This window comes from Patagioenas fasciata, chromosome 1 (assembly GCF_037038585.1).
Source record: "Patagioenas fasciata isolate bPatFas1 chromosome 1, bPatFas1.hap1, whole genome shotgun sequence".
NCBI classification, from domain to species: Eukaryota; Metazoa; Chordata; class Aves; order Columbiformes; family Columbidae; genus Patagioenas; species Patagioenas fasciata.
In genome coordinates, this window is record NC_092520.1 from 153099854 (window position 1) to 153115713 (window position 15860).

At 41.1% G+C, this 15860-nt stretch overlaps 1 protein-coding gene across 3 annotated transcripts in view; it reads right to left on the minus strand.

The window, feature by feature from the left end:
• TBXAS1 (thromboxane A synthase 1) overlaps positions 1–15860 on the minus strand; it is a 250975-nt gene that overhangs the window by 174237 nt on the left and 60878 nt on the right. For all 3 annotated transcript variants that reach the window (XM_065852977.2, XM_071798152.1, XM_065852991.2), the window contains one exon: positions 7786–7879. In XM_065852977.2, the coding sequence (XP_065709049.2) occupies positions 7786–7879 (94 nt within the window). The remainder of the gene's footprint in view (positions 1–7785; positions 7880–15860) is intronic.

Below are 15860 nucleotides of genomic sequence, written 5' to 3' on the forward strand. Positions count from 1 at the left end.
CCCCATCCTGCAAACCCACTGTGCCCTTTCCAGCACTGCATCCATTTGACTGTGGGGTATGACTAAGACCCCTCTTCACACTCAGTCCCCTCTTAAAGTTTCATCTCTGCTTTCTGCCTGGGGAGGAGAACCCAGACGGTCGTGAGTCTTACAGTCAGACAAAGCTACCAGGAGGTGATGCTGCCCAAGGCGCACAAGGTAGGCAGCCAGAAGACAGAACACTGTGAATACCAGGGATTTAATGGCACATGTTTGAACAGGCACTTCTCCAAAGCCTTCTACTACTCATTTGAATATAAAGCCTTGCAGAAACTGAGCCCAGCTAGCCGCAGAGGATCAAACCCACAGCAGATGCACCTTCCTACTCTCAGAAAGGGTGAGGGAAGTGTTTTCCTCGCCACCTTTTCAGGATGACTTGCTGTACAGAAGGCCAACTTCTGATCTGAAGAGATGTGCCATGCTGTAAACACTTCTAGTAGAGCTTGGGTTAGCAGCACTTATAAGAAAACCCTAATGAAAATAAATTGTTATGTATTTACCCATATGCTGAGAAGCATATGGCTAATGCATTCAGACACTGCTAATGAAGTTAAGACTCAGCTAAATTTGTTAGCTCATGGATAACAACTGTTCTCAACAACCAATCTGAGCCCGCTATAATTTTAGCTTTACAACAGATACCTGGTCATTATTATATGTACTGATCCTGCTGACGTAGAATAACTGGTTTTCTGAATACGGTTTTCTCCACATCTCAATAAGAAGGTGAGTAACATATGATGCTGCTAAACTCCAGATTTACAAGTAATGTGAGCAAGTTACAATTTATTTTCAAGCAACAGAGATTGCTCTTATTCATTGTAGCACTGAGTCTATTGCTTGGGTTTTTTTAATTTCAAGGACTAAAAGATTTTATTTAGTCCAATTCCATTCTCTTCAGGCCAGTGCCACACTGAGGTGACTACATCCAAAACTAAAGACAATCATGCTGAAGAAATATTTCTGTGTTTAAGTCCATGAGAAGAAGCCCATTAAGTTTACTACAACAGCTACAGGAGTCCTCCTATGTAGTCATATCACTCATGTGCAACTCTTCAAGGTGAAGGTCCCTGCTTCTTGTGGGAATTCTACTCCTGGTGCATGATTGCAGGGATCCTGGAGTCCAAGGTAAATTCCAGTTTAAGTGATTATGCTGGGTCTGTATGTTACCACTATTGCAATTATAAATTATCTTCATTCTCTTAACCCAGCTACTGTGCAGTATGGCTAGTTTATCTTTGCTGTTGCTACATGTTATGCCAGAGGTGGCTTTAATTTAGCAGTACATGCTCCTTAAAGAGTGGGCTACATAGCAAATTCCAGAGGGTTATGCAATGCACATGAAAGTATAGTCATCAAAAGGTATGACACCTGGCAAATTTCCCCTACACCACTCTTGGGAGCTACATGTCATTTATAATGTAGACTTCTGCTCTGATGGATACGGTAGACATTTCTTCATTGACCCCAAAAAACAATCAGAAAACAATGGTTTTGGTCAAGGATGGAATAGGACAGTAGAGAAGTGTCCTTCAGTGCCGTTATCCTGGGGACTCACCTTACACAGACACTTTTATTTATAGATCAGACCTAGGCCTGGCATTGATTCACAGATCCACTTGTTCTGTAATTATTGCCAAATCATATAATCTCCCTTCTGCCCTCAGACTCCCCAGATTATTGAAGACATCAGTGATATCAGCCTCCCCAGATCTACCAAAGTCCCCAGAGAAGTTGCTCAAGGCATTTCACCATAACCTGATGAAAAAGCAAGGCCTGTGTATTGCAGAACATCATCTATGTAGTTTTGCAGGTGTTGAAGCAAAAGAAGGAGATTTGCTTACCCAGGAAATAAACATTTGCCTCCCTCAGACTTGGCCATAATCACATTGGGAGCCTGGGGAAAGTCAAAAAATTATTGCAGTCTCCTCACTCGCTGTGCTGCCATGAAGAACATCATCCCCTTTCCACTTAACAGGTAAAGCCCTTCACATACAGCTGGCAATTGCATCAACCACTGCCTCTGCACCTCACAGTGTTTAATAAAGCAAGCATAAAGTATGCCAAAAGGAACGACCAAAACATGGTTGAAAGAATAGCAAACCTACGATGTTGCTTGTCAATAAAGTCTGCATCTCCTTCTAGGGGCAACTACTGAGGTCCACAGGAAACACTCAATCAACCCTAAATCAAAAATAGATGTGGGAACTGTTCTGGGAAGAAACCACACAGGCAACATGCCATTCCTTGGAATATGAAAGGGACCTGTTTCTTCCCTCAAAGGAAAAACAGTATAGTCTAAAAGAGAAAAAGCATCTGTCATGACCACAACCACTGTCATAGCTTGGGCCCCTGTTATTCACAAGCAAAGCAGCAATGATTCACCTTTTTTCTGTCATCTAAGACCTGCCAGCTGCTTTGTGTATTCTAAATGATGTCAGCAGCTTCCACAAAGGTTATTTAAAGTTGGCATCACTTTCAGGGATACCTTGCAAACACAGCTATCAGAAACATTAAGTGCAAAAAAGCCTCTAAAGAAGGGTCTCTGAGGAGTACAGCCCGCTCCTCCAAAGCCAGGATCACCCTGCTGAGATCCCACAAGCTCAGGGAGAAGCTGGGGTGAGCCACAGCACAGCCCTACCCAGTGCTTTTCTGAGAAACCAGCAGCCTGGCTTTTGCCGAAGGGTGAAAATAGCGTTTAGTCAAGTGAGAGTCAGCTAATTGCGATGTCTCGATTTCCTGCATTAGGTTCCCAGAAACAGATACCACACCGACTTTGTCAGGGTATCTGACAACATTAACATCTGATCAAAGGAGGCAGCACAGAGTATCAGCTGAAACTAGGAAAATACACATATTTGAAGGGAAAAGAGACTGGCTTTATAGATGTATGAATATATACATAAAACACACCTAACCCCAGGTTTCCTGTCACGTTGCAGGCTGTGACATGGCTAGGTTTAGATCTGCACCACATGTATTCATGTCACATGAAATGCACAGGCCTCCTTGTCAAGGGGGGATTTTCTAGAACATAAGAGAAGACCTGGAACACCCCGTGAGGTTTGCTTGGGCAGTCAGCAGCCCATGGTGGACACACAGAGCCGACTAGGGGAGGTAAAGCTGGGTTGGTTGGTGATGCCATGGACACCCTGTTTGCTTCCACACAGAGAGCTATCAAGTTGCAAAACACACGGTCCCTATCCCCTTCCTCTCTTGTTTATCCGTGTGAAGCAACACAAAACCATATGCAGGCTTTCACTGTCAATGTAAGCTATATTATTCTTGTAATTAAATCCAGGTCCACAGCCTGAGAGCTCCTCTTCTTCCCTTCCCCCCTTCCCCTCCTCTTTGCTCCCCTCACCGTTTGCCTCTCTCCAACCTTGTTTGGATTTACGTGCTGTGTCATTAAATTCCAGAACTGTAAACACTGCAGCTTCTCTAAGCACTGATGCGCTGCTTTCTAGGCTGAAAATTAGACATGGGGTTAATTTGATTTCTGCAAGGACTCTGCCTTTTATTTTTCTTTACATCCAACTCTGAGGATGTTTTTGGTGGATGCATAGTGGAAAAAGATCATGTTTGCTTTCTGCTTCCTCCCTGCACTCCCCTCTTCCCCACTCCCACCCATCAGCCATAAAACAACACAGCCCAGCCAGATCCCAAACCGAATGCAACACAAAGCAGCCACACAGCCCCCACTTCCATTCAGCAGGAATGGGCCACTCCAGGGTAGCCCAGGATCTACAAGTAGGTCAGACAGAAGTAAACAGAGTATCCTGTCCAAGCAGAGAGGGGCTAAAGAGAGGGATGTCTTTCATTAAATGCAAGACAGGGATACAAGCACGCAGCCATTTAAAAGCATCACTGGATCTTGCAAGGAGTAACAGGAGGAAAGTGGCACAAGTTCACACCATTAAGAGGACCCAAAGCACATCACCCAACTGCACACAGGGTGCAACTGCGTATCCCGCCTACCGTGTACCAAAACAAGGCAGCCAACCATACACCTACCACTGCCCCAAAACAGCCGCAACGCCAGCCTGAGGCTGCAGCAGCACCGCGCTCCTCTCCAGGAGGCTGAGTAGGGAGCAATGCACACAGGTACGGTACCAGGCAAATGTTGGAGCCAGTGACATGGAAAAACAGCATAGCTGTCTCCTTGGAAAAGAGATGGGAAAGGGGGAGAAGAGCACAGCACAGCCATAGCAACAGGTCAAGTGTTTGCCGTGGTTCTTCGGGAGGACACATAATGCAGCTCATGTTCCGTCTCGGTTTCCAGAGCATATGTCACGTAATAAAAGCATTAGCCTGGGAATTAATAGGAGAGTTTTGTTTCGTTTTTCTGCAACCTGCTGCTCCGAAGCCTATGCAGATCCCTCTGTGAAAGTCCATGCTGTCTATACCCTTGTGTCTCCCATTACGCAGTTTTCGCAAACAAACCTCACATTTTTCCACAGACTGGTAGGAAAAATGCAGTATGTGGAGAGGTGGGGGAACAGTCAGGAGTTTCTAGTAAAACAGCTGTCTGTCTGCTGCAAGTCTGCTTGGCTATTGGCAAAATTGAACATACTGCTTTTTTTAAACAGCCTAATCATATTTACTATTACATCAGACTTACCCACCACAAATTGTTCTCATGCAATGGAAGAATTTTTAATGTAATATCTTGGACTTGGATAATTTCCCAGCTGCAGAACTCAAATAATTTTCTTTCTTCTCATTTTTGAGATAAGATGATTAATTTGGACATGTTTTAGTTTCAGGGTGCGATTATCTCTTTTATTGTACTTGAGAGAAAAGGAGTAACTTAGAGTAAAATAACAAATCAGCTCCTAAAGTCTGTTTCCCTGTGATGGAGATAGATCTTTCCTGTTGCATTTCCCTTAGCCCCTTAACTTTCAGCACTTCCTCTCTCAGAGACACTGTATTAACAGCAACTCTTATTTTACTCATAGAAAATACACTGTTCAAGAAATCCCTGAAATAACTCTTTCAAAAAAATCTCACGGTGAAAATATTTTCTTATTTAAGACGTATTTGAAAGTTTATTGAGAACATCACAACCCAGCACTGTTGGTCAAATCCTGCTTGCATTGTTCACTTGTTTTCAGGCACACTTACAGAAGAAGAATAATAGCAAAAAAAGGGGGGGGACAAAAAGGCCTGGTGCTCTATTGACATATACAGCGGAGCAAAATAGGAACCTCTGTTCACTTCAGTAGAACTGATTTACACCCAAGTAATGGAAAGACAAGAAAATCCTTGAATTTATGCCACTACAAACTGAGAAGTACTGCTTACTCCTACAATTTTGTTGGGAGCTTTTGATATTTAGTGTTTTTTCTTAAATCCCCAGGTCCTAGATTTACTTGATTATGTCAAAGGGACTCCCTCTCCTACTTTATTTTTTCTGTAAGTCTCTAGCAACCATATTCTAGGAAGAAAGCCTGAAACCATAAGATGAAGACAATTTTTGGACTAGAAGTCTGTATATGAGGAAGCATTTTGATTTCCCTTTCTCTTCTACATCTCACTGTTGTCCAGGGATTTTCAACCTGTGTGGATTTGCAGACCAAATTGGACACTGGAAACATATCAATTCATTCCTCTTAGTCACCATTCATTAAGTCCTCTGAAATAAGTGTTCATGGGTTGAAAACCACTTGTCTAATGATTCAGTGGGAGTGTGTCTTATGGATTTTCCCTGCACAACATTGGCAATGCCAAGGAGCTGGCATATTTAAAAGGGAGACTCCCTAAAAAGCCAGTTCAGTGAAAAGACATGGTTGCATACACATGCAAGTGCAAAAACTTCTTAACGTTATAGATGTAGCAGCAGAACAAATCAATGTTTTGCTACTTCCTAAATAAAAAACAGAGTAACCTCAGCCACCAACCAACTGCTGCTCATTGTGGCCTTCACAGCTATGCCCCTAAAATCATCCCCATACCTAGGAAGGTGATGATCAACCTCTGGTTCTCCCTGACTGGGGAAGGGAAAGTAGCAGCTTTCCTCTACTGATGGCAGTGAGAGGACTTGTGCTCCAGAAAACACCCTTGTAGAGAACAGCCTGCAGTATAAAAGCAGCTCTCCTATTACTGGCACATTGCTATGGGCACTATTTCTACAAAAGCAGCCACAGTAGCAGGTCCAGGAAATATAACAAAATACATGGGGGAAGAAAGAAAAATAACAAAGAGCCTGGACTCATCCCTGCCTGTTCCTACTGGCAATGACAGGACTGTAGGGAAGACAGACGGTGAAACGTGGCAGTGCTGGACATATAGCCTGGTGGAGCTTGTGGTTTTGCATCACTCTGTTTAAAAACCATATCTGGAATTATTGTTTCTTGGTACTCCAAGATACAATTTCATAGCCACCTTTAATTTTTTTCTTTGTTCCCAGAAGTTAGTAAAATCAAGTTTATCTTTTCTTCATTAGCCTGCTTTAATTCAACGGATGCAAATCTGACAATGAAATTTGCTTAGCAGATCATAGATAACAGTTCACAAAAACTTTCTACTTGTACACTGGTACTGGGCAAGCCTATCTACAACACACCAAAATAACTTACTCTCCAGGCACCTTTTTCTACAACAAGTGTTAGCAGGTGACTAATAACTGGATTTTGTCATCAAATAGCTACAGAATCAGTAGCTTCATGCCATCCAGTTGAATTTAAACCAGAAGAGTGAGAATGAACTGCTACTGTATTCCACAACACCAGCATCTCCTGTATGTTAAAGTCACCCTGTGAATTCCAGTTCAAATTAATCAAAAGTGGATCAAGTCTACCTTTCATGATGTTTTCTAAATGAAATCATATGTTCACATAAAACCAGTATTTAAATGGGTTTTACCTAATAATGAGTCAGATATTGACAAAACAATCACCATGAAGACCAACGTAAGAGGTACTATATGCTTGTTAATAATTGAAATCTCGGCATGGATACTGATGAACATGCACTTAAAAGAGGGAATTAGGCAGCAGCTGGACTTAGTCCAGATTTCCTGAAAAGGTGTTGGACTGTAACAGAGAAACACCAGGGAGATTTTACGGCAAGATCCAACCAGACAAATAGAGCTTCTCACGATTAAGAGATCTTGGACCCTCAGAAGCATTACTGAAATCCAGCAAGGAACATAAAACTAGTAGTGTTAGGAGACTAAGGGGATGGATGAGAAAAATAAGGGAGTGAAATCTGGAGGCAGAATCCAAATACTTGCCCTCTGTCTCTTCCTCCTCCCAGTACAGGACGGCAACACTAGGGGCACAGAGCAACAGCATTCACTGAAGCCTAATTCCAGTTACTGCTTAGGAGCAAGAAACCTTACATGCTTTAAAATAAATGTATACAATCAGCAAAAGCACAAACAAACAGAAAGGTCGTAGAAGCCAAAACCACTCAGAACAAACCAGTTGGGGCTAGTTTACATAATCTGCTCCATTCACATAACTAAGTTTATTTCACTGAGGGCATGAACTTTCTTGGAAAAGCTCAAGTAATTAACTGCAGGAGCTTACACATTTTCTTTCCCTCAAGTTTATTTTACCCTGAAATTAGAGCTGCTTGCGCACAACTTCTTCTACTAATTTGCTCAAAAAGCTGAGGTTTGCTTGTTCTTTCCAGAAGGAGATACTTGAAGAGATGGTAATGTTGAAGTGTAGGAGTCCCTTCAATTTGTCTTATCCACTCTTCCCATCACTTTGATAGATAAAGAAAAAAAACATTTCTTACCTCACGGAAAAAGAACAGGTTTCCAACAAAAGGAAGAGGTGGAGGATGTCGGATCCCTACTTTGCTTAGTTTGGAGAATGCAGATGTGGAGTACCTGGAAAAAATGAGGTAGTAAGTCAATTTTGGGTCTTGTCATGATGGGATTTACCATAGTAATTAGTGCAGATGACTTTCCTGGATTCAGAAAGGGAGAAAATGCTTACTATGTTGGCCAAACAGAACTGCCAATGTGGTGACATTACTCAGCAGCTCCTCAGGTCACAGAAATGAATGCATTACACTAGTGCTTCAGAGAAGGCAGAAGAGCAAAGGGCCTCAAACACAGGCCTGCAAATTGAGCAGTAGGAACAGAAAGCTGTTCCTCCACCCACAGAAGGTCTTGTAAGTCAGAAATTACTCACGTGAGGTTACAAACGAGATCAAAATAGGTATTTGCGTTTTGACTACTGTGGCACAGTTGGGAAGGGAACCAGATATATCTGCAGACTACTTTATTCTTCTTCTATCACCTATACAGACCACAGAACAAGAATTCAAACCAGTCTCGGTCATACACGAGCCAAGACACTGTCAGTATGTTCAAGCCAAGCCTACTACTTGGGCCAGATATGCTGATTAAGTGATTTTCCTGCTGCCAGTCAGCAAATTTAACAAAGATTAAAAAAAATACACAGGAACAAAACCCAGACTGAAAAGCTTTATGTATCCCTTGTTTCAGATGAATCTGCGGCATGTTGACAGGGACAACACTGAAAAAAAGAGAAAAAGAAAAATCTAACCTCATAGCTTTTTTTTTTTTCCTTTCCTCCCACTTTCTTAATACAAACAATGGATTTAACTCAGTGTACTTCAATTAGTGAAACCTGAAAGAGCAGGAGCTAACAGTAGCAGCTTTGATTAGGCAAAGACTCAATAATAGTGAATATTATCACACTGAATGCTATCACCAGGAAAACGAGGGCAAAATATCTTTAAGATTAATAAAGGCTGTGTCTATATTAACACCTTGGCTCCAAGCAATAGTATAGTTTTAAAGCTCTCCTCCTGCATGACAATTCTATGTCTGGGGCAGTTTTGGCCTATGCAACCACACCTTTTTGAGAGGTAACTGAACTTGAAGCTCTGCTCCAATCCATCTCTTACCAGGGTAGGTCTGAATTAATGAGCGATCCTTCAGCTTTGGACCCCAGGTGCGGTGAGACTATTTAGCCATGGGAGCAACTTTAATCTAGCCCAAAATGAAAACCGTGAACTAAACATAGTGTAGGGGTCATAATATCAACTACTTTACTGTATCAAATCTGCAAGTCATCTGAATGACATAATAGAGAGACAGCAGAAGCAACACCCTCACATCCCAATGGGCTGACTCCCTCTTTATCCCAGTGTACACCTCTGTTGACTCCAAAAACTCTGCTAACCCATTCCTGCGACTTGGATCTCTCCACCTTCAGATCAAATAATTGAAACATGCTTCATTTGACATGCCCTACATGACGCAGGCTGGAATGTAACCTAATGAGCAAACAGCACACAGCTCTTGGGAATCAGGAAGGAGGAGGGAGAGAAAAGACCAGAAAATGGTCTTTTTCTCTAGCGGAGGAGGAAAGAAAGGAAGAGAGAGAGAGGAAAGAGAGAGAGAGGAAAGAGAGAGAGAGGAAAGAGAGAGAGAGGAAAGAGAGAGAGAGGAAAGAGAGAGAGAGGAAAGAGAGAGAGAGGAAAGAGAGAGAGAGTTTTGAAATTTATATAAAATTAAGATAATTAAATCTCACATGACCAGCAAAACCAGAATGCACTTTAAGTATCAAGTTAGCAGTTTTTTGTACTTTTGTTTCCTGAGAAGATTTCCTGCAGCACAGTATGTATTCTCTTAATGGTTTTTCTTTTGTGCAGATATTTTACAAAAAACATAAATCAGAAGATAGAGATTTTATCATTTTTAAATAGCAACAATGTTTTTTTGAGAGGGAAGTTCAAACCTCTCAATAGAAAGGATGTGTCTTCAGACAATGCAAGGGTATTATTTCAGTATGACAGGGTATCATGGAATAAAGTTGACATTTATTACACATTTTATACATATTAAAAATATAAGCATTTTTCCTTACTGAAACAGCTAATACTCTTGGGAAAAAAATGTTTTAACTTCAAAACAACAAACAGCCTACACAATACATTTTCTTTCCCAAAGAGAGGATTTTTTGCTGCTGTTTGAAATCTTCCTAAAGTATCTTTGTGTCATAGCAAAGTCCTCATCTTCAGTATGTAAACAGTGGAAAAGATGAAAATCTCTCTCAATGGAAACCTGTCAGTTTTGTGGTATTTTATCCCAGATGTTTTTGCTGTAAAATAACAGCAGATCACAAAACACCAGGGCTGGGCTACAGTTAATTGCTAATTTCACTGTAGACCGGATACTCTGTAGACTCCTGGTCTTCATAGAATCATAGAATCATTTTGGTTGGAAGAGACCCCCGAGATCGTCAAGTCCAACCATTAACCTAACTCCAGCAATAACCATGCCGTGAAGAAGCTCTGTGAAAAGTGACTACAACAGAGCCTTACACTACGCAGAGTAAACAATGTGATCACTAAATACTTTAAAAGGAGCAGAACCAATGAGTATAGTGCACCTGGTTTCATAAGGCAAGAAATACCCAGACTCTGAAGACTATGCTTCGATGAGAGGTTCTTCTTTGTCAAATTCTGAATGTCACTGACAGCTCCATACAGCTGAGCACTTGCTTTTCTTTTACCCCTCCTAATGTGGTTTTCTGTGATGCTTTTTATTCAGTTACATTTGAAGTAGGTTTTCAAAAGGTAAGGAAACATGGTATACAATGAGATGGGAAACAGAAGTGCTGTAGTCAAGCTACACACTGAAATGAAAGTGTAGGGCCAGCAGGAAAAAAAAATAAATGTCATTAATAAACACCTCTAGCTCTACCCTATTTATTTAATATTTCACAATATTTCTGGTATTTCTGAAATATCTGCAGTTTTGCAGAAAAAAACCAAACCAAAAGCAGACAGTATTCGAGTGTGTAAAGACTGATGGTGCTGCATGCACAACAGAAGGAAGATCTAACGTCACACAGGTAATCTTGACCTTGGCCATTTCTAATGTAACAGCTCATGTTCTGCAAGCTTAAATATTACTTGAAGAGCCTTTTTCCTCACCTCTGCAATATTTCAGCTCATTCCCACCATTTTGTGTGGGGGAAAGAAGAAGAAAGAGTGACTTGGGGGCTTCTTTTAAAAAAATAAGGAAATAAAAATTACCCTGTATAACACACGATGAACATCAGCGACACAAAAATCTGACAGCTTCATGACACAAACCTTTACCTTTTCAGCCAGAAGCAACCAATAACTCCAACAGGCTAATTTATGTGATTTGGCTACTCAGCACACCCATGACACACGCTTGGCCAGTAAATCAGAACTGTGTGCTCAATGCAGGGGGAAAACAGTGGCCAGGTTCCGCTGCTGGGAAGGGGAGCTGAGCTGGAAGCCCCAAGAGTGCACAAATGCCTTGTAGGCAGTCACAAGATGTTCATCTGGAGCAGCTGTCCATGTAAATGAAATGGTTGTGAGCCTGCCTTATCACCAGCACAAAGTCTTATTTCTCACTCTGCCACTTACCACACTTCCATGTTAGTTTATCACAAAAATTAATCCACTATCAGACAAGCTCTTGCTATTGCTGGGGGTGCACACTAAGGGTAGATGACCGGCCAATGAGCTAGAAGGGGTAAGTCAAATGCAAAATCTAGAAATAGAAGGGATATTGAGAGGTGACCAAGATGACCAAAGATCCAGAACAACGTCTGTACAAGGAATAAACAAATAGGCTGTAATCTAATCCTGGAAGAGAAAAGAAGCAACTGATGCAGGATACAAATACATTTAAGATCCTGCATGGTTTAAAGAAAATAAGTAAAGAATTATTACTCACTATTAAAAAAGGAAAAAAAAAATAAATCAGGTGGTAGGATTAAAAATGAAGCACTTTTCCAGGTAATCAATATACTAACTATGGTACTTCTTGCCATGGGTTGTTGTCTATTCCAGAAGCTTAACAATCTGCAAAAAAAATTATTAAATAAATTAATGAAAGGAAAAAATATAGCAGGGACTTTTAATTCCTGAATGTAACAAATGTAAGAGACACACACGGAAAAGATTAAAGGGAAAGACAGAAAATTACTCATTTTTTTTTTTCTAAGCAAGGAACAAGTCTGTAAGCTTCCAATGGCAAAACACTACAAAAGCTGAAAGGCAAAACCTCAGACACTTCAGTTTTCTTAAGAGGAAGAGAGGAAGGAGTCCTTGTGCAAAGGGAAGGGCAGGAAAAAGGATAAAACTGATGGCAGCAATATTTACTGGACAATCTAGCACATTCTCACTCAAAGGAGAAGCATACCCTAATATTTACACATGTTGGGCTTCCTACACAACTATTAATTTAAAACCCTGGCAGTATATTTTGAACAAAGTGACAAGACATCAAAAGCAACCAGAGGAACAGCAGTAATGAAGTAGATCAATAAACAATTCAATGACTCTTTGAAGCTGTTCAAATGGCCTCTCAGAGCTAGATGCTCTCTGGATATATTAAACATGACTGTTAAAAGAAAGATAACATGACAAATACATTCCTGTAGGGTAGCACTGCAGATTTAAGCGCTCTGCGATATGAACTTCTCTCCACAAAACAACATGTAGAAAATAAAATAAAGAGAAAGAGTTAAAATCAACAGGTGATTAACAGAAGTTGTGATATATATATATGATCAAAAGAATTAGCCATCTGCCCAGCCAGGTCAGTACTGATCCGAACTGCAAGGAAAAGTGTTATACATTCTACCATTAAGTAGATCTGAGTAGCAGATAACATTAGTGGCCAGTTCTGCATCCTGGAGTTCAACATATCATTGAAATTACCCCAAATCTGTCTCAATAGAGAAAGTGTGTCATTCCTTCAACATCTAAGTAATATACAACCTAATAATATCTGAAAGCTATAAACTAGGACACTCAGAAACAAAACAAAACAAAAAAGTGATGTTATTTACTCTCATTGTTGGGAGATGGGCGGTGTTTATTTTGGAAGACTGAGTGGAAAAACAAAGTAATTTGCTGAGATAAATGAAATCTATTCTGCCAAACAAGAGATAACCATCATGCATTTTCATCTATTTGTCTCTCTTTACATATACTCATACCAGATCCCAGTTAACACTAGGATGTATTTTGTTCACAAACTAATGATAATATACAAAATAACAGTAGCCTCCCCATTACAACGATGGGTCCTATAAAATATACAAGCGTTCCTGGGAGCACTGCCTAGACAGCACAGTTTCACCAAAACATTGATATCACCCCCAGCTGGCTACAGAGTTTGACTTTTTGCTCTTCACCCTCTCTGGGAAATTCTGCATTACAAATACTGCAGCAGGGTCACTGGAGACCGGCCATCACACAAGTATTTCAGGGTTATTGGAGACGTGCCATCACAAAAGTCTTTCCTCTAGTCTGATATTCAGGATGTTAAAGATACAAAATCATTATCTGGTCCCATTCCGATGGAGGAACATGCAGAAGCCAGTTCCTGCAAGTGGGTGAGTATTGCAGCCAAAGTGGATACCACCCCAGATGGATACAACCACCTCTGGTTATTACCTCCAAAAAGTGTACTTACTAAAAAGAAAAAGAAAACATAAAATTATATCAGCTGTTCCCACCCAGAAGACAGATAGGTCCTGAAGCACTCTCTCACAAAGCAGAAGAGGGAAAAATGGGAAAAGTAAATCCCCCTTACAACCTGTGCCAACCCTGGTCAACAAAGGTTACCAAATTCCCCTTTACTCTTACCTAGCAGTACTCCTAGTCAGAATGGAGGGGTTTGCTGAAAGAAAATACAATTGGTTGCGTAGAATGCTGGGCTCAGACTAAGGAATTATTACTATTCCTCAAAAAAAAAAATACGGAATATCACAAGTATAATTTCAGTACATTGAGAGATAAGCTTCAAAAGAGACTTCAGCCAGCTTGGCATAAGACTATTTGACTACTGCAATTTCATTTTCGAGCTCAACGAATCTATACTTTTAAGCTCTGAATTTCTAGAGCTGTAATACCAGTTTCAGAGATAATGAGAACTTCCATGTAACACTTGCTCTCCTTAATCACCTGCATGCGCTCTCAGTGTTTTAATTTTGACATAATTGCACAAGAAAAAGACAGACATTACACACACTTGCACCATCTGCCTCCACAGGGGCAGATGTTTTCCAGCTGCAAAACCTAAATGACCATAGCATTATTATTTCATTGAAACATTTGCTAAGGCACCAGCAATAACATGCAGGAAAGGCCAAATTATATGCCCAATATTAAATTTATACCTCATCTATCTGCTTAACAATAATTTTTTTGATCCATACTGTTCTGGTGCAATGAACAGTTCTTTTAGTGTCTCTTATCTTAGGGAACTGATCGGCTAAAGGGACTGGTTGTAATAAGGATGCAGGTTGTCACAGTGTGTTTAAAGTTTTGTGAGTTACTTTAAGAAAAAAAAAAATAGCAGTGAATCAAGGCCAATTAAATTAAAAAGCCCATACAGAAAGCAAATGCGCTTCACCATGCTCCAGACTAGCCCTGGCAGAGACAAATGGTCCGTACAGGAGGCCAATGACAATATTTCATCACCTCTCTCAGAGTGCAGCCCTTTCACACTGGGCAGTGACTTTTCCAAATAAAGAACAAAAGAACAAGAGTCATAAATCCACAACTTCAGCTCCTCACTATTGGCTCAACACCTTTAAACAAAATGATGGAGGTCAACAGCAGCAGAGTCTGTTGCGTCCTTATAGCAACGTATACGCTTGGGAAAGGAGGTGGTACCTTTACCCCATGTGAATGCAAAGGGTGGTCTCCTCACAGGGAGGACTGTCCACAGAAGATCTGAGGTTTGGTGCATGTGAAGCCAGGAAGCCTGGGTTGGAGCTGATAACTAAGCTCAGTTCTCACATCACAGCCCCACTGCCTTAACCACAGGCCAAGCCTTCCTTTTGTTCCCCAGGAACACTGGTACCATACCTTTCTTAAGGACCAATTTCCTCTTCCTCCTTTTTATTCACACAGATATTGTGAGGCACACAGAAGAAAATGGTACCACCTCAAAGCCATAAATGTTCTTGCTTCAGCCAGGAGGATAGAAGTTTGCATAAAGAAGTACACTGCTAGAAACTCAGTTTTCAGAAACTGTACTAAAATTTTGTGAAGTTTTTTCTTCCTCTCTATATAATGACATATCTTACTTTTGTAAACTGACATCTTAATTGCATAATTAAAAGGACATGAAGTTTTAGCTTAATTAGTCTTCCTAATTGCTATGCAACTTCATATCCTAGTGATGCAACTCCATTTGCAGGGAACATGGCACCTGTTTCTGTATGCATCTCAACCATTCCTACGCACCAGGAACAATGGTATGGATGAGGGTTGCAGCTTCATGTTTAAATTGAAGGAGGCAAGTCTGCTTGGGAGCCTGATCATTCTTGCTTTTCATAGCCACAAAAGAGGTACTCACTAGGCCACGGGGCCCTTATTTCATAGGGTCAAAACGGGGTTGCGATGCTGTGGTGGCTGCATTCCTGAAATGTTATCCAGCGTATACATCAAGTAGTGATGTGCTGTGCAGCCAAAGCCAAGCCGTATTCCCACTAGCATGTACATACCTCAGCTGCCTTTTGTTTTTTAATCCATGCAGTTCTGGTCTCTCAGACAACTTTCCCGCTGTCTGTTGCTGTCAGGGTTTTAGAGTTCAGGTCTTGTACCACATTCCTCAACAACAACAGTATGTACAAAGCCAGACGGTGCTATTAAGAACCACCTGGCACAAGGACTGCATGGAGTCACATCTGCCAGGGAAAGCCCCGGGAAAGACAAAATTACCTCAAGAGGCTCAATGCCTCCCAGTGCTTTTGGGCCCAAGATGTCTCCCTTGACCAAAGGCAAGACAGGGAACACAGTCCTTCCTCCCTTTTTGAGATCAGCCTGTCACT